Here is a 21,523-nt window from a genome sequence, read left to right as displayed (position 1 = left end):
CTGGGACTCTGTCCCCACACTCCACACCTCCAGGGTCTTGCCTCACAATCTGTGTGACAAGCGTCTTCCACAAGGGGCCGTGTGTCAGGAACCCAGCTCACGAAAAAAAAAGGTCCAGTCCAGTTCAAGTAATGTCCCAGTTCAAGTAGGTGTCCCTCAATGTCCACCTACTTTCTGGGCACAGCCAGAGCTCCCAGGGCACCGCCAGTCTTTCTGGGCACAGCCAGACCTCCTGGGCACAGCCAGGGTTTCTCAAATAAGACTGCAATCTGCGCCGGTATCAACTAGGGCCAAGACCCTCTGCACATTAGAAGGGGGCCAATGTATGGACAGTTCCACGTGGGGCCTCCGGTCCCCTCCCCATTCGTCTCCTCTGACTGGGTACCTTGTCCCCACCCCAATCGAGCTGAAAGGAGTTGGCCTCAAGCGGCTGCATGAAGTCCTGCAGGGACACAGGTCACGCTTTCCCAGACTTCTTTAGGCTTTGCCGGAATTGTTCCAGACACAACTGTTTCCAAAGTTCCAACATGAGTGCCATTGGGTTGTTGGTCTATTTTTTCCCCCCATCAACCCCTGCTGCCACGAGATCACGCCACATCTGTGCACCTGTTACTCTGAGGCCCACGACCTCGCCCCCTTACTTTTGATTTGGCCTTCCAGGTCTCGACTTCTCAGATCTCCTGTCTGAACTTCCTTTGCCACCTGCTTTTTTTTTTTTTTTTTTTAAGATTTTATTGGGGAAGGGGAATAGGACTTTACTGGGGAACAGTGTGTACTTCCAGGACTTTTTATTTTTTTCCAAGTCAAGTTGTCCTTTTAATCTTAGTTGTGGAGGGTGCTGTTCAGCTTCAAGTTGTTGTCCTTTCAGTCTTAGTTGTGGAGGGCACAGCTCAGCTCCAGGTCCAGTTGCCGTTGCTAATTGCAGGGGGTGCAGCCCACCATCCCTTGCGGGAGTCAAACCGGCAACCTTGTGGTTGATAGGACGTGATCCTACCAACTGAGCCATCCGGGAGCTCAGCGACAGCTCAGCTCAAGGTGCTGTGTTCAATCTTAGTTGCAGGGGGCGGAGCCCACCATCCCTTGCGGGACTCGAGGGATTGAACTGGCAACCTTGTGGTTGAGAGCCCACTGGCCCATGTGGGAATCGAACCGGCAGCCTTTGGAGTTAGGAGCATGGAGCTCTAAACGCCTGCGCCACGGGGCTGGCCCCACCTGCTTTCAACATCCCCTAGGGTGGCCATGGCAATGGCCAGGCTGGCAGCTCGCCAGCCTGTCCCCATACTGTGCGTACCACAGCAGTGAGCCACTCCATTAGAGTGTGGTTGCCCTGGTCTTGGGCCAACCTATGGCAGTTCTGTACCCTTTGTCGCAGGGACAGATGCCCCGTCACAAAGGCTAGCTTTTCCATTTCGCCTGGGGAGCAGAGACCGCTGTCTGTCCCCTCATCCTATAAACGTAGTAGCCAAGCCGAGACTGACTCTCCAGGGCGCTGTCCGTACCACCTCCCCAGTTCCTGCAACTCAGTGGGAGTGTACGGGGTGTAGGATGTGAACTCAAGTCACATCTGGGTTACTGGCAGCAACACCCCCAGGGCCCAAAGGTTGCTCATGCTTTACCTTTTGCTTCAAGATGGGCCGGGCTTGGGGGTTGGGAGCCACATTGTCTCCACTCGCTTCCTCCGCTTCTGCCTCAGTCTTCACTGTGGGGCTCCTCCTCTAACAGGTGACCCGCGATTCCGACGCCTCCCACCGGGACACCTGGTCCCGCACCTGGGCTATTCCAGCAAGCGTTTCCTCTGAGTTGTGATGCAGCGCAATGAGAACCTCCTCTAACCAGCAGTCCCGAGCTTCTAGCGCCTCCCCCCCGGGGCTGCTGGTCCTGCACCTGGGTCATTTCACTAAGCCCACTTTCCTTGTTGAGACTCAAGGCCGTGAGGAACATCCAGCCCACATGGCCAGCTATACACTTTGCCTCCTCCGGCAACCGCTCAGCCAGAACCTGCAGGGCCCTCTCCACACTGGCTGGAGAGCCATCCATGTCCTCCCACCCCTCCTCGGACCAACGCAGTCACGCCAACTCCTGAGAAGAGTGGCCACCGGGCACCACACAGTGTGGGGGCCACATGTCCTCCTGCCCAGAGTCAGACGCCATTTGTACCTGACTGGAATCCTGCTCGCCATGCCAGGCATCGATTGGGTGGAGGCCTCAGTGCAAGATGCCCGCAACCCTCAGAGCCTACAGCAGCAGCAGACTACCAAAAGGAAGGCGATGCCTTCTACCGCCAAGAGGGTGGTGTGCCATCTGGAGGCTCGAGTCTCCCAGGCCGACCACGCCTCCCGTTCCCAGTGCAGCTCCTCACAAGCCTTCTGAAACTGAGCTTTCATACATATAAACTGCTCCATTACCTTAGGGAGAGTTTCGGCCTACACCAAACCCTGCTCGCTGCGCCATGTCACGCAAGGTCTCTGGTTCCGCTTCCCGCATAAGAACGCAGGACATGGTGAGGCCAAAAAGGCACACCCACGGAGCCATAGGTAGGGGAGTCATACCACTATACTCTGCTGGGAGCCAGGCGAGACACACGAAGTAGGATCCACACGATCCGCAGTCTGCCATCCACTTCTCTGCCTGCCAACCAGCCAGCCAACCAACACAGTCATGCCAGTTATATCAGCAGCCATTGGCCAACAGGCTACAGCCAACGGTCAACCACCACCCAAACCAGCATCCCGCCATGTGAGGCCGAGAGCCTGGCAACTGCTCTCTGGGACTCTGTTCCCACAGTTGCCCAAGCCATTCTCTCTTCATCACTACCTTGCAGTTCCAGCTATCACCCATTTGACTGTATTTATATCTCTCAGTTCACATTCTCAGGAGAGGTAGGAGGTCATATGTTTCAGTTTAGTCTGAGGTTTGATGTCCAGGGCACCTAGGATTCTTTCTGGTCCATTTAGTTGCCGGAGAAGAGGTTAACAGGCTAAATGCTATTTCTTTCAGAGGTTTTGCGAGGGAAAACCAAATGTGCCTAGCATATCAGGAGCTGCCCAGTACATCTTTGCTGAGTAAATGAATGTTCAGTGTGTGGTAAGTAAGCTTTGCAGAATGGATGCTCTATGACTTAAGCTCTCTTGTACAGATAAGTGGAGTTTTACCATTTTTCTTGACAATCAGCCAATATTTTATATATTTAGCATATTTTAATTGCCTGAGTATATGCCTGGTTAAATTTAGTTATGAAGGCAGTTTATTTGCTTTCTAAGATATTTTTGGATGTTACCTCCCTTAATATCTATAATAACAGTTGGAGAGAGATTGTAGGTTCAGGAAAATCATTTCAGCAAATCTTACTAACTATTGTAGATGCTTGGGAGACAGCAGTGAACAAAACAGATGAAAGTTCCTGCTTAGAATGGTGGGAACCAGCTAGTAGCAAGCAAGTGAACTTTTTAAAAAAAATTAGTTTCAGGTGTACAAAACAATGTAATAGTTCGAAATTTACATCCCTTACAAAGTGATAACCCCTCTCCCCCAGTCCACCACCCCTCTTGACAACGTATATAGCTGTTACAATTCCACTGACTCTATTCCTTATGCTGTACTCCACATCCTGTGACTATATATATATTACAGTTGATATTCAGTAGTATTCAGCTTCAGCTTCAGTTGTACAGTGCAGTAGTCAGGCATCTACACCGTACATGAAGTGGTCTCCCTAATAAGACAAGTATCCATCTGACACCCCCCAGAATCTTTACATTATTTTTCCCCCTGCCCCCCCACTCTGATTCAAGCCATTGTTTTCAGTCTAGTTGTGTAGGACACAGTTCAACAGCCCATGTTGGTATTATGAGCCTTGCTCTCCACACGGCTAAGGCCGTTGGTCACTGGTCAAATGCTCACAGCGGCTTGGCTGCTGGCCACTCATGCCAGCCACCGGCCACTCACAGTAGCTCACAGCAGCTCAGCTCCAGGGAGAGCTGTTGTTCACAATCTTAGCTGTACAGGGCCCGCCAGCTCACTGGCCCATGTGGGAATTGAACTGGCGACCCCGCTGCTAGGAACACGGCACTCCAACCACCTGAGCCACTGAGCTGCCCTACAACATTATTGATTATATTCTCCATACTTTCATATCCCCGTGGCAATATTGAGGCTCCCAATTTGTGCTTTCTAATCCCCTCACCTTCTCCCTCATCCCCATCCCCTCCCATCTAGCAGCCATCAGTTTTTTCTCTGTATCTCTGAGACATTTCTGTTTAGTTTGCTCATTTATTCTATTCTTTAGATTCTACACATAAGTGAGATCATATGGTATTTGTCTTTCTCCGTCTGACTTATTTCACTTAGCATAATACTTTCTAGGTCCATCCTTGCCATTGCAAATGGTAAGATTTCATTCATCTCTATGGCCAAGTAATACTCCACTGTATAAATGTACCACAGTTTCTTAATCCAGTCATCTATCGATGGGCATTTCAATTGTTTCCATGTCTTGGCTATTGTGAATAGCGCTACAATAAACAGGGGTGAATACATTTTTTTTCAAATTAGCGTTTTGGATTTCTCCAGATAGATACCTAAGAGTGGAATTGCTGGGTCATAAGGTAGTTCCATTTTCAGTTTTTTGAGATACCGCCATACTAATTTCCATAGTCGCTGCACCAATCTGCAATTCCACCAACAGTGCATGAAGGTTCCCTTTTCTCCACATCCGCGCCAGCACTTGTTGTTTGTTGATTTATTGATGATAGCCATTCTGACCTGAGTGAGGTGGTATCTCATTGTGGTTTTTATTTCCATTTCTCCAACGATTAGTGAGGTTGAGCATTTTTTCGTATGTCTGTTGGCTATCTGTGTGCCCTCTAGAAAAATGTCTCTTCATGTTCTCTGCCCATTTTTTAATTGGGTTTTTTTGGTGTTGAGTTAAATGAGTTTTTTAAATAAATTTTGGATATTAATCCCTTATCAGATGTATCGTTGACAAATATCTTCTCCCATTCAGTAGGATGCCTTTTTGTTTTATTGGTTTTCTTTGCTGTGAAAAAACTTGTCAGTGGAGCGAGAGACAACACTGCTCATCACTGTTCCTCTGCTGGACCATGTTACCATTGTATGCAAGTCAACCTACATCCTTACATACTGCAGAGAAAAGTGAAGCAGGGAAAGGGGTTAGGCAGAGTGAGATTGTTGGAAGTGGGGATGCTTTTTTTTTTTTTTTTAGTTTCAGGTGCACAAAACAATGTAATAGATATTTATATCCCTCACAAAGTGATTACCGCCCTCCCCCCATCTACTACCTTTCTGACATCACACAGCCATTATATTTCCACTGTCTCTATTCCTTATGCTGTATTCTACTTCCTGTGACTATATATATAATTATAATTGACATTCATTATTATTCAGCTTCAGGTGTACACTGCAGTGGTCGGGGATGCTTTTTTAAAAAAGAAAGGTCAGTAAACTCATTGAGGTGACATTTGAGCAGTGATCTGAAGGAAATGAGAGCCATTCACATAAGTAGAGGGAGAGCCTACCAGAGACAAAGGAAATGACAAATGCAAAGGCCCTAAGACAAAAGTATGTTTAGCATGTTCAGGAAACAGCAAAGAAACCATGGCTGAGAGGAAGTGAGCAAGGAGAGGTTAAGGATTTGAGATGGAGGTAAGAGAGGTAGCCTGGGGTCAGATCTTTTGTAGGCCACTGTAAGGTTTTCAGCATTTACTTTGAGCTGGGAATCCATTGGAGGATTTTGAACCAAAGATATAGCATGATGTGATTTATAAAAAGAGACTTCAGGCTGCTATGTTGAAAATAGATAATAAGTTTCAAGGGAGGAAACAGGCCAACTAGTTACGACAAGTGGGTAGTAGTAGTGGTTAGATCTGACTGTATTTTGCAAATGGAGCTCAGAATTTGCCAATAGATTACATGCGAATTGTGAAAGAAAGAAGAGGGGTTAAGATGATGCCCAAGGTTTTTAACCTAGCAAGTGCAGAATAAAGTTGGCATTTAGTGAGATGGAGAAGTCTGAATAAAGATCACTTTGGTGGAAAGCCATTCAGAAAATTCTGCTGCTTAACTGGTAGGAGTGAAATTCTGGACACGCAGATGTAGACATTCACATTAAATGTAATACCTTAAGCTGTATGAAGTTACTAAAGAGAAATATGTTCTGCCTAAGCAGAGTGGAAAAATAAGAAAATTCTAAGGCATTATAGCATATGTTAAACTCTCAAACATGGTAATCTAAAAAAGCATTGCTATTCAATTTTCTAGAAAACACAAATTTAGCTAATCTTCAGTAATGCTAAATTCTATTCTGCATTTTTTTGTGTGTGCTTATATAGCAATGTTGAATCAAAAGCCTCTAGAATAAAAGCATTTTCCCTTAAATCCTATTTCTTCACAATGGCAATGGATAAAGGGAAGGTATACGTAAACTCTATTACACCAAAGGTAAATACAAAAAAAGTCCCACAGGATTGAGGAATATCTCTAGACCCACAAAAGATTCATCTGACATGAACTCTTATTTCACCTGTGTGTGAAACTGAGTCAGTCCTTAAGGTTAGTCATTTCACATGTAACTTGAATACTTTTTCCATATTGTGGCGTTAAGATAGATCAGTGTACCTTCCCCAACCCACTCTCTGTGGCTTTGTTACTCTTTACCATAGTTAGCCTGAAAACCTGATGCTGACTCTAAATATGGAGGGTTAGATGTATAAACTTGATTGAAGGGCTGCTCTTTAGTTGGGGAGGATCATTCAGGGACTTCACAGATACTGGTAATCTATTTCTTAAGCTCTGTGATGGGCAAGCAGGATTGGTTTTTTTCTTTTTTCTTTTTTTACATATGCCTTACATATTTTACAGATATTCTTCTGTATGTAATATTTAATGTTTTTGAATAATTACGTTTTTAGAATTGTTGACAAAAATTTTCTTGAGTCACCAGTTTCTGGCTCAATCTATTTCTCAATGATTGGAGAGAATGGCAGTGCCCATTTCCAGAAAATAGTTAAGAGTTTAGACTGAGGATGTCTTTCTTTCGTAGAAGTAAGCAGTGTGATGTCTTCTGCGTCCAGGAGCCAGCTTAACATGTTCAGTCTGATGAGCCTCGGCAGCCGTAACATACATTGACTCAAAGACTTGATTGTTGTGGCCTGAACTTTGATACAGTGCGTGAAATGCCTGGAAATAGTCAACTCTTGCAAGTTTGGCAGGTTGTCTAGTGCTTGAAAGAAATTTCTATATCCTTCCTCTGTAATCTTGTGATTGATTGAAAGATTTAAGTTCTCAAGTTTCTGGAAACCTCCATTGATTGCTACCTTGGCTATAAAAGCAAAATATTTATGAAAATAGAATCGTAAGGACTTTTATTTCAATAATGATAGACTAGATTATTTCAACCAACCTCCTCTCCTATCATCACTACCACCACCACTGAGAGTAAAAAATGCCCGATAGAATCTCCTTAAAAGTCCCAAAGAGCTGACAAGTTAATAAAGAACTGTCTGGCCAAAACCCAAGGCAAAAGCAGAAATAAGAGAAGTAAAGCTAAGCCCTAGAGCCCTGAAACCACTTTTGATATGCGAGTTTTGTCATTCTGTGCAAATTTGGACTTCTCTTTTGTTCTCATAGGAGGACAAATGTCAGAGCACAGCATGGCTAAGAAACAGGCTAAGTTACAAGGGATAATAGAGATTGTGGCAACGACATCTCCCCTTTTACAGAGAATAGGATGTGACATTCCTCAAACCATGTCTTCTCACTGTCTACTACTAGACACTACACTTGTTGCCCAGAAGGCACCCCAGTTATTGAGGGTTCTGAAGGATATGGGATCCTGGCACACAGGAAGTTCTCAATTAGTTAATATATGTTGACTTTACTTTGGAAGTGGATACCTAACAAGGTTTTTGTTTTGTTTTTCATTGGTAAATCTCTTTTCCTTAATTTGGGCTAAGATTAGGTTTGTTTTCACTCTACAATCCATGATTGTAGCAAGACTAACTTTAGAGACTGAGGTACTGAGAAAATGAAAACATTGATCTGTACATTTACGATTTGTGTACTTTTCTGTATGTGTATTAATATTCCATTTTTAAAAATACTGTAGAAAGAAGAACATGGAAGGTATGTGGCCAGGAGTCTGAAATGCTAGGTGTCAAGAACACAGCCTTTAGGGCTTGTATAGCTTCAAATGGGAGGCCGTCTTTTACTTCTGTCTCTGGCCAAAATGAACCTAATCCACAGAACATAAGAGAAAACAAAAAGATAGCAAAAATGAGGAAGTGTCTTGAACATTTTTAGAGAGACAAAAGTATGGACATTTTGCAGCAGAAAACAAGAAATATCACTGGCTTTCATGCAAGCTGAAACATTTTATTTGAGGGTAACTCACCAATTTCCATTATACTGTCATCATTCAAAGTTTGGAAAAATGAGAGAACTCGGAGATATTGAAGATGCTGACACTGCTGGATGATCTGTTTGGCCACTTGATGAATCCCATCCCCAGTAGGAAGGATCAATTCTTCCAGGTTATTAAGAGAACCTAAAGTGTAGGCTATCAGAAGAGACCCGAAAATTATTTTCCACACTGTGTTCCCAAACAATAGTAATCTACAGCCTCAAAATCATGCACCATACAGGACACCCCATGTAGCATAGAGGCTATTCCTCTTCCACTCCAAGAGCAAGGGAAAGGGGTCAGCCTATACCTTGATCTCCATTGCTCCCTCCAGACAACCGTTCCTCTACTCTCCCCCCAATGAATCTGTTCTGCACTGGAGTCCAGAATGCCTAGCATATATCCATTTCCTCTTTTAGAATGAAGCTTCTACTGGCCTCCAGGATACTCTCCTAGCTCAATGCCTTCAGCACCCTTCTTTTCAATCCAACCTCCTGCTATTACCTCAGTGATTTCTACCTCTGCCCCTTTCCCGCTCCCCACCCCCACTAGCATTAAAGTGTCACAATCCACCACTCTCATAGCTTTCCTTTTCACTTAGGTCCCTCCTTAGCATGGTACATTATGGATCATTTGATCCCTAGAAACTTCTCTACTTCTGAGGCCTCATACCTGGAAATGTTTCAAACACTTTCTAGCATAAAACGATGTTCCAGGTTTATCTTTTACTTTCCCTGTCCCAGTTAATATCTGCCATTTCTCCAAGAACCTTGGTTCCTTTTAGGGAAGCCAGTGTTGAGAAGTCAAGATCTGGGTATTTGGTGTGCTCATTGCTATTAAGGTGCTCTCTAGCCTCTCACTTGACTGAGCTGAGAAATATGTATATTAATTAGTGTGTGTATATAAATGGATATCTATATGTATACACTGATCTGTTTATTTGTGTGAATAGGTTAAAAATATGAGCCCACACCAATATTTCCAATTCTAATTTAATACTACCTCAAAGTTCTTTCTAGCCTCCGCTTTCAATATTTATAAATTCTTCTCTAACAGTGAGGAAACTTGGCCCTCGTTATACTCAGTGTATCTGCTTAATCAACCGTTTGTACATGCCAGCCACCTCCTTGGCCCCTGATCCTGCCTCTGCTATCTCAGGCCTCGTGTTCCACCCCCACCAACAAAGCTACCTCCAAAGGAAGAAAACAGGAAGAGGAAGAGATCCAAGTGATCCTTAAGCATGCTAAAGTTTGAGAAGCACTACTGCTCAACACTCCCTGTCTCCACTTATATTTTCCTGTGGTAACAATGAGACAACACGCGCAAAATGGAGTTGCTTATGCTAAGCCCCAAGTCACCAAACCAAGACTTAGAGTTTTGGCTCCCCCAGAAATGGAATCTTAAACCAGTCAATCAGGAATCGCCTGAGCAGCACTAGTGAGGTAATCTGCCTGATAGACCCCTGCCATCCCCTGAAGGAAAGTAACCTTGCAACAACCAACCCACTTTTTTACCTAGTATAACTTCCTTATTACTGCTGTCTTCTGCCAATAAAAGCCTTTCATTCTGTACAGCTCCTCAGAACTCTCTTCTATCTGCTAGACTGGATGCTGCCCAATTCAAATCCATTTTTGTTCAAATAAATGCTTAGAATTTGTAATATGCTTCAGTTTAACACCTGTTAGAATTTTTTTCCATGAGCATACATTACTTTTGTAATCATAAAAAAATTAAAAAGTATTTAAGCTCTTTCTATAGTTAATCATATTGTTAAAGCCAGATTTTCACATACTGCATTTTCTTAACCTTAAAAGATGGCTTCATCTATACCCCAGTAATCTTTGAAACAACAGACTTAACATGTTTGGAATGGGTACCTGACAATGAAATTGCATAATGCTATAATGACCAAATATGTATTCTAAGAAATAAGGCACTCTGAGGATATTGCTTTGAATGAGATCGAGTGAGATGAAGGCATTTGGGAGGTAAAAGTTGAGCAGCACTCTCTCTCCTAATTAGCGATGGCAGCTAATAACGGTGATTTGTTGTAGCTAATGCGAAACAGGAAATGGATTTTTTTTTTAAGTGTGTTTTTCCAGGACCCATCAGCTCCAAGTCAAGTAGTTGTTTCAATCTAGTTGCGGAGGGTGCAGCTCACAGTGGCCCACGTGGGGATCGAAATGGCAACCTTATTAAGAGCACCGCGCTCTAACCAACTGAGCTAACCAGCTGCCCCAGGAGATGGATTTTGTAGGGAAGAGAATAATAAGCAAAAGGCACTGTTTTGTAAACATACCAAAATTTTCAGATGTTTCCTTATCAGGAAATTGTTGTAATTCAAGATTTAATATCTTCAGAGAAGTAAAATTTGGCAAAGTGACGACTATAAAAGGGAAAATAAAAATCTAGTTATTATGTCAGCTATATCTCTTATGCCAAAAAGTAATACATTTAAAGAATATTTTTTAAGTGACAAAAAGTAATACAGTAATTCAGATTGAACTAATTAGTATGACTAAAATAAAACAAATCTTGGCTCAGGAAATAATTCTGATAACTAGAAATAGTTAAACTTCTAGAAACAAATACAACTTATTTGATAACTTCATTTAAGATCAGATACCTATTACAATCGTTCTTTGACATCAATTACATTTTAAAATTTGACTATTTTTTTAAAAGTGCTTAGAATGACTGTTCACAGAAGCGTCTTAAACCAAAATTTTATGATCACAGCTCTTACCAAATGGGATGGCTTTAAAAAATGCTCCAGAAAGCTTAATTTCTTTGAGTTTCTTGCAGGAAGCAAGTACAGTCATGAGAGACTCAAAATCCGAAAAGAAATTACATTTCAGATGGAAAACATGAAGGTTTGGAGAATTCTGAATTAATTTAACTGTAAAATATCAATGATTTAAGAAATTAGAGAAGATTGCAAATTTCTATCAGGATTAGCCACATAATTTATTGTTTTGGTTCAACAATACTGAATTAAAACAAAGCACCACGATGTAATGATCCAACAATCAGGCCACTTGGGGCTTCAGTTCAGGTTCTACAACTAACAAGCAAGCTATGTTGAATTTGGACACATAGTTATTGACCCTCCCTGGTGACCAGTTTTCTCTTCTGTAAAACAAGGGCATTGACTCAGTACAGTCACCTTCAGCTTTAACATAACATCCTAATGTCTCTAAGTTGGACATTTACACAATAGGAATACTATATAAAGAAACACAAAAGCAAAGAAATAAAAAGCAATTCTGAAACAAAACCTAAATTTGAAGTGAAAATTGCTGACAAATATAATAAAACTACCATTTCCAGCTTCAGCTTCAGGTAATTCTTTTGAATGCAACTCTGCATGTCAGTTCCATAGAGATTTACATTTCCTTAGTCCTTAGTGTTCAGTCTTTATTAAACTAAGGAACTGCTGATGCCTAAATCATTTTGCTAAATGATGTATTTACAAAAGATGGCTGTACAAGTAAGTGGTCCATCAACCATGAGAAAAACAGGGACGTGCTTCTGATTGCTACCAATCAGAATATTTCCTTCTGGCAGATCTGTAAGTTGCACTGAAAGAACAACTTAAAATAAAAGAACTCTACAAATTATTTTGGAAAGGCAGTATACCAGTGGTTAAGAGCTCAGACTTAGTACCGTGTTTCCCTGAAAATAAGACCTAGCCGGACCATCAGCTCTAATGCGTCTTTTAGAGCAAAAATTAATATAAGACTATGTTGATAAGACCCAGTCTCATATTATAGTAAAATAAGACCTGGTATTATATTAAGTTTTGCTCCAAAAGATGCATTAGAGCTGATGGTTCGGCTAGGTCTTATTTTGGGGGAAACATGGTAGTAGTTAGGATTCCTGTGTTTGAATCACTGATCTATCATTTCCTTAGCTGGGTGACCTTGAGCAAATTACTTAACCTCTTTATACCTCAATTTCCCCAGCTGTAAAATGAGAATAATTATAGTACCTTACCTCATAGAATGGGTATGGAGGTTAAATGAGTTAGATTTGTAAAGTGCTTGGAACAATTCCCAGCATGCAGTAAAGGCTCCTTACAAATAATTACAAATAGCTCTATGCTTTCTTAATGAGAGGTGCTATTCCCACAATTTACTATGGATACAGGCCACATCCATACAAGCTTTTAATTCTTAAATGAATTACTGGTCAAGCTTTTCCAAGTGATATAAAAATAAGTAAATCAAAGTGCCACCCTTACCTAGTTTGGAAGGACTATCCTCCCCTGAAATTTGGATTAGTAATTTTTCCATATGGTGGAGATTTAGGAATTCTTCAGAAATGACTGAGAAAACGTTTTCTTTATCCAGATTCACAGACAATTCTTTCAGGCATGGGAACTTGTCCAGATTAGGAAAGAGTTGATCTAGAAAGCAGCACACAATTTTCCATTATTAATCTAAACAGTTCCAAATGGAAAACTTGAAATTCATTTTGATTCATCAAGCTCTTTTCATATTTTCAAATGAAAACCTTTCACATACCATAACACATTATTTTCTAGAAAATATATCTGTGAAGATACTGCTTTATGCAGCATTTGCTGAACGTCTACTATGTGGGAAGCATTGTGCTACTCTGGATTTGCAAAAATAAGACCTCGCCTCAACAAATGGTGCTGGGACAACTGGATTACCACGTACAAAAGAATGAAGTTGGACCCCTACCACCCAGCACTATATACAAAATTAACTCAAAATGGATCAACAACCTAAATATAAGAGCTAAATCATGCAACTCTAAGAAAACATAGGAGTAAAATCTTCATCACCTTGGATTTATCAATGAATTCTTAGATATACTACCAAAAGCATTAGCAAAAAAGAAAAAAATAGATTGGACTTTATCAAAATTTAAAACTTACATGCATCAAAGACATTGAAAAGACAATCTATAGGAGAAAATAGCTTCAAACCACATGTTCAATAAGGATTTAATATCTAGAATATACAAAGACAACTCAAAAAGACAACACAATTTGTGTCTCAAAGACACAGACAGCTAATAAGCACATGAAAAGATGCTCAACATTATTAGTCATTAGGGAAAAGCAAATGAAAACCATAATGAAATACCACTTCACACCTACTAGGATGACTTTATGATTAAAAAAGACAATAAGCATTGATGAGGATGTGGAGAAATTGAAGCCCCCTGTCCAATGTTCTTGGAAATGTAAAATGGTGCAGCCACTGTGGAAAACAGTTTGGAGGTTCCTCAAAAATTGAACAGAATTACTATTAATATGATCCAGCAATTCAACTTCTGGGTATATATCTACAACAAAAGCAGGGTCTCAAAGAGATATTTGCACAGCCATGTTACTAGCAGCATTACTTAACAGTAGCCAGAAGGAACAATGCAATACACACACAGTGGAATATTACTCAGCTAAAAAAGAAATGAAGTTCTGATTCATGCTACGACATGGAAGAATCTTGAAAACATGCTAAGCTAAATAGGGCCAGACACAAAAGGACAAGCTATTGTACAATTCCCCTTATATGAACTAGAATAGACAAATTCATAGAGACAGAAAGTAGAACAGACACCAGCAACTGGGGAGAGGAAGGAGTTACTGTTCAGTGAGTACAGAGTTTCTCTTTGGGATGATGAAAAGTTTCTGGAAATACTGGTGATGGTTGCACATCATTGTAAAAGTACTTAATGCCACTGAATTGTATATTTAAGTGGTTAAAATAGTACATTTTATATATATTCTACCATAATAAAAGTATTAAAAGTAGCAAGCAAAATTTTTATAAATTTAATGATAAATAACCGACAGATCCAAAAAACATTCAGTGACCCTCAAGCAAGATATATACAAAGCAAAGCACACCTAGTCATATAACAACCTGTTGAAAAACCAAAGCCATAACTATCAACAATTAGAAAATGATAAAATATATATTTACACAAGTATCAAAAAACAAAAGTACCTAGGAATAAATCTAATGAAAAGAAATATAAAACCTACATGGAAAACTCTCAAACATTATTTAGGAAAGTGAAAGGAGACACAAATAATTGGAGATACTATTTCCCAGAGAGTATAAGCCCTTCTTTCCATTAAAAAGGTAGGGGGAGGGTGATTCTCAGGCATCATTTTTTTTTTTTTTTGAGATTTTTATTGGTTTTCAGACATTATTTTTACATATAGATCATTCTTTTACTAATAACACGTAATTTGGGTCTGTTTATTAAGAGCCTTCAATAGTTAATATTTTATTAATTTTTATCCGAGTTGTTTGAAAATCATTATTTAGAGGCCTTTCACTAATTCATACTACTGACAAAAATGAAGTGAAGGTTTATTTTATATCTATTCTATCAGCAAGAATTTATGGTCCCAGGCTTTCAGAAGCTTTATCTACCTAAAACTCAGAGTGAGCAAATAAAATTACCATCAGAATAGTTGGCTAAAATATATTCAGGTATACCTTGTACGTGGGTTGTCCCTGAAACTTCAAGAGATTCCAGGGAAGACAGGTTGAGAAGCAATTCCTGTTCTACCTCAGTCAGCTCAAATTTGCTTATGGAGCACTTGGTAAAAGAGGCCTTATACTGTTCAAGAGCTGGGCGGAGGCTTTCAATAAAGCCCCTGCAGTTCATTAAAAGAAGCTCAATGTGCTGTGAAGCTGAGAAGACGGCCATTAGAACCCTGAGCATCTCCTGGTCCAAACCGTCGCTGTCGGTTACGTGGACTTCCAGCGTGGGAATCTTGTAACGCTTTGGAGAAAGCAACCAGTAGCCAGTGTTGATGTCTGGTGGTGCATTGCGCTGCATATCCAGAAACCTCATCACGTTTTCTTCTTTTTCAGCTAAATTCCGCTCCCATTCATTCATAGGTTCAAAGGCAGAAGTATATTCCTGATCTATAGTTGGTGCCTGTGATTTGTCTAAACACGTTTCCAGGACTGAATAATCTACTCTAGGTAATCTTTTTTTCCCTCTTATGGAGACCTGGATGCTCCTCAACAGTAACAGGCTTTCTGGGTGGTCAAAAAAATAGTGTAACTTAAGCACATCCAAAGCCAGGGTTCTCCCTTGGAGGAATTGCAAAATAAATGGAGAACATGCAGCGACACTATTGCTTTGATATGCAATTTTTAAGGCAAGAACCAGTAAATGTTTTGAAACCACTGAAAAGTAACCTTCTGGAGATGATTGGCAGAGCAGCTGCCTTAGTAACAGCTCCCTCTCCAAAATTTCTGGATGGTGCTTCAGGTTGTCATAATTTTCAGATATATTCTCCAGTGATTCTTTATTATCCACCAAATGAAGCAAGTGAGATACTATTTTTGGTGCTGCTTTTGTTGAAGGGTAGCAGGAGACATACTTCAAAAAGTGGCTACAGGAACTTACAGTCATCATGGATGAGTTAATTTGTTTCAAATAATAAAGCCCCAAATCTTGATCTTCTTGCCTATCCGAATCCAAGAGTAAAATCAGCTTCATCCCAGCAAGAAATTCTTGGAATGCAGGGTCTAAAAACTGATAGACTGGCCTCAGTCTCTGGGCCGTGAATTTACTCATCAGGTACATGGTTAGATCTTCAGCTTCATCGACCCCTGCTTCTATAAGGTCATCGTCACTAAACTCAAAGCGAGATGAAAAGAACCCTTTTAAAGCCAGCTCACCACAGGAGGACAGAACTGCTTTGAGAAGTTCACCTGAAGTTTTGTGCTTTAAGAAAAGGCATTCTATATAGGACCTGAAAACAGCCACATCATCAAAGGATTGGCCAAAAGGATACGGAAACCAATAAGCACTGATTGCTTCTACAAAAAGAGGAGTTTTCTGAATTCCCTGCAAACTTGAATTTAGGCTGAAGTGAATTATAAACTTTTGCAGGAGGGATATATTGTGTGGAAAGAACTTCCGTAATATACAGATAGTATTAAAGAAGGGAAACACTTTGATCTCAAGAATAGTATCTAGGTATTGGCGGATGTCCCTGGCCCTGTTTGTATGGACAGCAATCAATAAACAGGTCCTTGACGAGTAGTTTTTTTGAATCAGTTTTTGTAAGACTTGAGGGACTGAGCACATTTCTTTGTAGTCATCCAAAAGGAATAACACCTGATTCTTTAACTGCTGGATGATACTCCTCAGGCACATTTCAGTAACAGATCCTTCTGTCTCTAGGAGTTGGTCACAAATGATGTTGGCCAGCCCCTGGTCTGGTCTGGTGGAGCTAAGGGAGAGATAGAAGACCAGCCGGAACCTGTTTAACAAGGGACAGCATCCTGATGCCCACAGAAGAGCTATTTTCTTCAGGAAGACCGTCTTTCCACTACCAGCTTCACCCTCCACACACATGACAGAGTTCAAGTTGGCAAAGACCTCAGGCAACATCACAGGCTCTTGCACAGGAGTGCTGATGTGCTTTAAAGCAAGGGACAGATCACAACCCAGCAAATGGTCAGTGGCTAGACCAGAAGACACCTCAAGCAAAGACATGCGGCGGAAACTGGCATTGGTGTAGGCTTTTCTCAGTTGCTCACTCAGACTCTTTGCCTCCTGAAACCACTGGGCTATCTCTGTGGAGAGAAGAAAGGCACAATTACAAATACTCTTTTAAAATCCCCTACATACGAATATATGTACACATACATACAATCCCATGTGCTATTTACCTGGCACGATAGAACTAACTGCTGCTGAATCTTCAAGATTGCTTTCACTTGTGGTTTCCTTTGAAAAATAATCCTCTATTAATAATCAAAGTTTGTATAAGAGGGTGGGGTTTCACGTTACAGTTGAGGACCAATCATCTAAACACAGTTCACCCTTAAATATGTATGTCAATTGAAGGGAAGAGAGCTACAGATATGGAGTAATAAATGATATGCAAACATCTGTAAGTGTGGCTCCTAGGTGGTACATGTACAGTACATTCCATGCATTAGTCAAGCAGCTATTACTGTCCATCCAGACAATCTGAATCATAGCATCTAAAGCAAGAAAGCCCTCCAAAAATCATTAGATACAGCTTTGACCTTAGCTATTAACATTTTTAATATTACATATCCAGGATCCAGGCAGGGATCCTTTAAAAATAAGCTACTTATATATCCCCAAGTTTGTTTTTTTTTAATTTCGTTTTTCAGTTCACAATTATAAAATTTGAATCAAATAAATAGCAAATTACTTTGTTTTATTTCTGTGGAATGACGAATGTAATATACCTAACATACAACCTCTAATAAGGGGTGGTGTGTGTGTGTGTGTGTGTGTGTGTGTATGTGTGTGTGTGTGTGTGTGTGTGTGTGTGTGTGTGTAATTGATAGTGGCTTATATCCCAGAGAACTAAAAAGGATTTCTCAGTTTAAAGGGGTCAGCCTATTATTTGGGTTTATGATTTGGTCATTTGCTTTTGTAAAAGAAACATAACAACTTTCCAGCTCCGAGAGCAGCCAAGTAGCAAGTCAGACCTTACTGTCCTACAAATGAAGATCATAGATGGAATCCAGACAGCCTGGATACTAGTCACCTCTAAGTCTAAAAGAGTCTGAGCCCCAAAGTAGAAGGGATTGAGTCTACATTTCATGAAGTTAGATATTATGTCTTGTTTATTGTACTATCCCCATGTGCACCTAGCTCATCACAGGTGCTTAATAGATATTTGTAGGATTTATTTACATATTGATGATGAGCAATTCCTGTTCAAAAATAGTTTTCAATGACGTACTGCTAAAATAAACAAGATGGTATTGTTCATTACCGTTAATTCAGAAAGTTCACCATGGCTCTGAAGGTCTGGAATCACTTCTGCAGAGGCCTTTATATTTTGGAGAAATTGACAACTAAGCACAAAAGTTAAAAGTTATAAAAATAGTTGTAGACAAGTAAGCATATGCATTAGGTTTTTAAAAACACTGCTGGGGTTTTAATAACAAAAATTAAATTTAAAGTTAACGTTTCCAGTGATTTGCTCTTTCAGTGTTATTATCAAACAAGACATTTATACTGTTGCTCTTAGCAATAGAAATGTAAATGGTTTATAAAGTAATAATGGGGATAACCAGTGAATTTGGTGGAGTGAGTACATATTGAACATTTATCCATGAAGCCAACTAAAATGAACCCAAAGAATCAAAAATAGAGAAGGAAACTCCATCTGTGGATTCTGGAACACACAAAAGAAGACAGCAAAATCCAAATAAAGTCTGGAGTTGATAATAATGTACCAATGTTGGTTTCTTAATTTTGACAAGTGTACCATGGTAATGCAAAAGATGTTAGTATCAGGAATCTGGGTGTGGGAATATAGGAACTTTGAATTATATTTGTATTATTTCTCTAAATCTAAAATTATTCCCAAATAAAATCTTTATTAAAAAAAAAACACAAAAAAAAACCCTCTATCAATATGAAGACTAAAGAATGGCCACAAACATACTCTCTAAAAACCATTTGCCAGACTTCATGAAACTGGGACGTAAATGTCCTCTAAACTCAGACATGATGTCTACCTGAAAAACAGGGAGAAAATTCCAAAGAGCTCTTCCCAAAATGATTCACTTGGATAGGTGAGATCTATAAATGTGAGTAGGTGAATGGGAAGACTAAGACCAACCAACCTACTTGGGCTCATTTTCATGCTGCAGAATCACAGGAAAGCAGGAGATAAAGCAAGAGGACACTCATTTTTATTTTCCTGCATGGCTTAGAGATGAGTCTGGGAAGAGAAGGGTAGCTGCAGGAAAATGGCAAGTAGGACTTTTAATATTTCTGCCCAAGGTCGCTATGCAGATAGACCCATCAAGGAAAAGGACTCTGAAGGAAAGTGAAATAGAGGCTTTTTCATACAAATGAAGCCAATACAGTTATTTGCCAGTAGTCCTGCACCATAAGAAATGTTCTTTAGTTGAAAGGAAAATGATAACAAATGGAACTCCACTTGGTTCTAACCAAAGGAATGAAGAGTGCCAGGGATGGTAACTAAGTGGGTAAATATGAAAGACATTTTTTTCTCTTTTTTAAATGTATTTAAAAGATAATCTAAAGCAAAAATATAACACTATATGGTGATATTTATACTATATATGGAAATAAAATAATAAGACAATAGCACAAAGGATAGGAGGGGAGAAATAGAAGTATACTGTTATAGAGTTCATACATTGTATATTAAGTGTTATAATATTTGAACATGACTGTGATATGTTAAACATGCACCTTGTAAACTGTAGAGCACGCAGCACTTAAAAGACAAAGATGTACAGCTAATAAACCAATAATAGAGATAAAATGGAATACTAAAAACTAAAGAAGTCAGGAAAAGAGAAAAAAAAGAAGATATGGAATAAACAGCAAATAGCAAAATAGATTTAAATCCAAGTATATCAATAATTACATTAAATGTACATGTTATAAACTCCCATTACAAAGCAGATATTGTCAGACTTAAAAGAGCAAGATCCGACTATGTTGCCTACAAGAAACTCACTTTAAATATGAAGTCATAGATTAAAATGATTTCAAAAAAGATATGTAAAAACTGCAGAATAGCAGGAGTGGCTATATTAATATCAGATAAAGACAAGAATAAGGAATACTATGACGGATAAAGAGGGACATTTCATACATTCAATGAATATGAAAGAGCAAAGAACAATTGAGACGCAATTTTGAAGAAAAATAGTAGAGAAATTGTAAGGGAAAATATGCAAATAGGCTCAATATTATTAGTAATTAGATTGTCAAAAATTAAAATTTAATCAATACTAAGTTAGTGAGGAAGCAGACCAAAGGAAACTCATCTGTGCTAGTGGGAATGTAAATCAGTACAAGCAATTTTGTAAAAAGTTTTGCACAATCTAGTAAAGTTGAATGTGTGCAAACCCTGTGACTCCAATTCCATGTTTTGTTACGTATCCTAGAGAAATACATGCGCAAAGAGAAATAATGTGTTTCCCAAAAAATAAGTCCTAGCCAGACAATCAGCTCTAAGGCGTCTTTTGGAGCAAAAATTAATATAAGACCCGATCTTATTTTACTGTACATAAAATATTAAGTAAATAATATTAAAATTAAGTAAAAATTTTATTTATAGTAAAATAAGACTGGGTAGGATAGGATAGGATAGGATAGGATACTGGGTCTTATATTCATTTTTGCTCCAAAAGATGCATTAGAGCTGACTGTCCAGCTAGGTCTTATTTTCAGGGAAATACGGTATGCACAAGAATGTTAGCATTATTTGTAGCATTATTTGAATTTGCAACTCTGAAAACAACTCAGATGTTGAATCAAGAATAGGATGGATAAATTACTATATATTCATAAAATAATACACTATATAGCAGTGAAAACAAGTGAACTACAACTCTACACACAATTACGAATGAATCTCAAGAACAACGTGGAGCAAATTTGTCACTCACAGAGGAATCATGCAGTATGCTTCTACTTATTTATACTTCCAAAACAGACAAAGTTCAATGTTTAAGGATACACATGTAGTTTGAAAAACCATAAAGTGAAGCAAAAGAATAATTAACCCAAAATTCAGGTTCATGTTTACCTCTGGGTTGGAGGGACAGGATATAACTGAAATTGGGGAAGGTGTGCACACACTGGTTTTCTAAGGCATTGGTAATATTCAATTTCTTAATTTTAGTGGTGAGTTTATTGGTTTCTTTTATTATTGGCCTTCAAATCATAATAAGTATTCTAGGTACTCCTTTGGAGGCATCCTAGTTTTTTATTTTAAAAAATGGCAGAGGAAGAGTAAAAAGTCATACAAAAAGGGAGCTGATAAGATTCTAGAAAAAAATTCTAAATAAAATTAGACTGCAAAATTAGATACTGTATCCAAACCTATCTTTCCAAGAATTAAGAAGGAAGTCCCCACTGTTCTCAATAATTTATTACATACTAAATTGAAATTAAAAAAGCAACTACTTCTGTCAAAACTCCTTCAAAGCAATATTCTCTTTAGAATCTTAGAATTAGATCGAAGTATTTATTTTAAGATCTACATGTATTAATATTTACTTCTGAAAAACTCTTACAAATTACAAAGGGAAAATGACAAATTTATTCTTGCAA

The 21,523-nt window shown here is 39.4% G+C and overlaps 1 protein-coding gene across 7 annotated transcripts in view; it reads right to left on the bottom strand.

Annotated features, from left to right (window-relative positions):
* Window positions 1–21,523, bottom strand: part of NAIP (NLR family apoptosis inhibitory protein) — a 63,034-nt gene that overhangs the window by 22,056 nt on the left and 19,455 nt on the right. For 3 of the 7 annotated variants that reach the window (XM_088796553.1, XM_088796550.1, XM_088796556.1), the window contains 9 exons: window positions 18,192–18,273; window positions 17,104–17,161; window positions 14,905–17,007; window positions 12,663–12,827; window positions 11,166–11,318; window positions 10,719–10,805; window positions 8,411–8,575; window positions 6,922–7,339; window positions 4,572–5,139 (listed from right to left, as the gene is read on the bottom strand). In XM_088796553.1, coding sequence (XP_088652679.1) covers window positions 6,975–7,339; window positions 8,411–8,575; window positions 10,719–10,805; window positions 11,166–11,318; window positions 12,663–12,827; window positions 14,905–17,007; window positions 17,104–17,161; window positions 18,192–18,273 — 3,178 coding nt within the window. In that variant the 3' untranslated portion in view covers window positions 4,572–5,139; window positions 6,922–6,974. Of the gene's footprint in view, window positions 1–4,571; window positions 5,140–6,921; window positions 7,340–8,410; window positions 8,576–10,718; window positions 10,806–11,165; window positions 11,319–12,662; window positions 12,828–14,904; window positions 17,008–17,103; window positions 17,162–18,191; window positions 18,274–21,523 lie in introns of those variants that run through there. The other 4 variants (XM_088796555.1, XM_088796554.1, XM_088796551.1 and 1 more) reach the window with 3 other exon arrangements.

Source organism: Rhinolophus sinicus, chromosome 3, assembly GCF_057876585.1.
Source record: "Rhinolophus sinicus isolate RSI-liver-muscle chromosome 3, RSI-T2T, whole genome shotgun sequence".
Classification (NCBI taxonomy): Eukaryota; Metazoa; Chordata; class Mammalia; order Chiroptera; family Rhinolophidae; genus Rhinolophus; species Rhinolophus sinicus.
The sequence above is the reverse complement of the archived record's forward strand: the minus strand, read 5'-3'. Positions and strand labels throughout refer to the sequence as shown.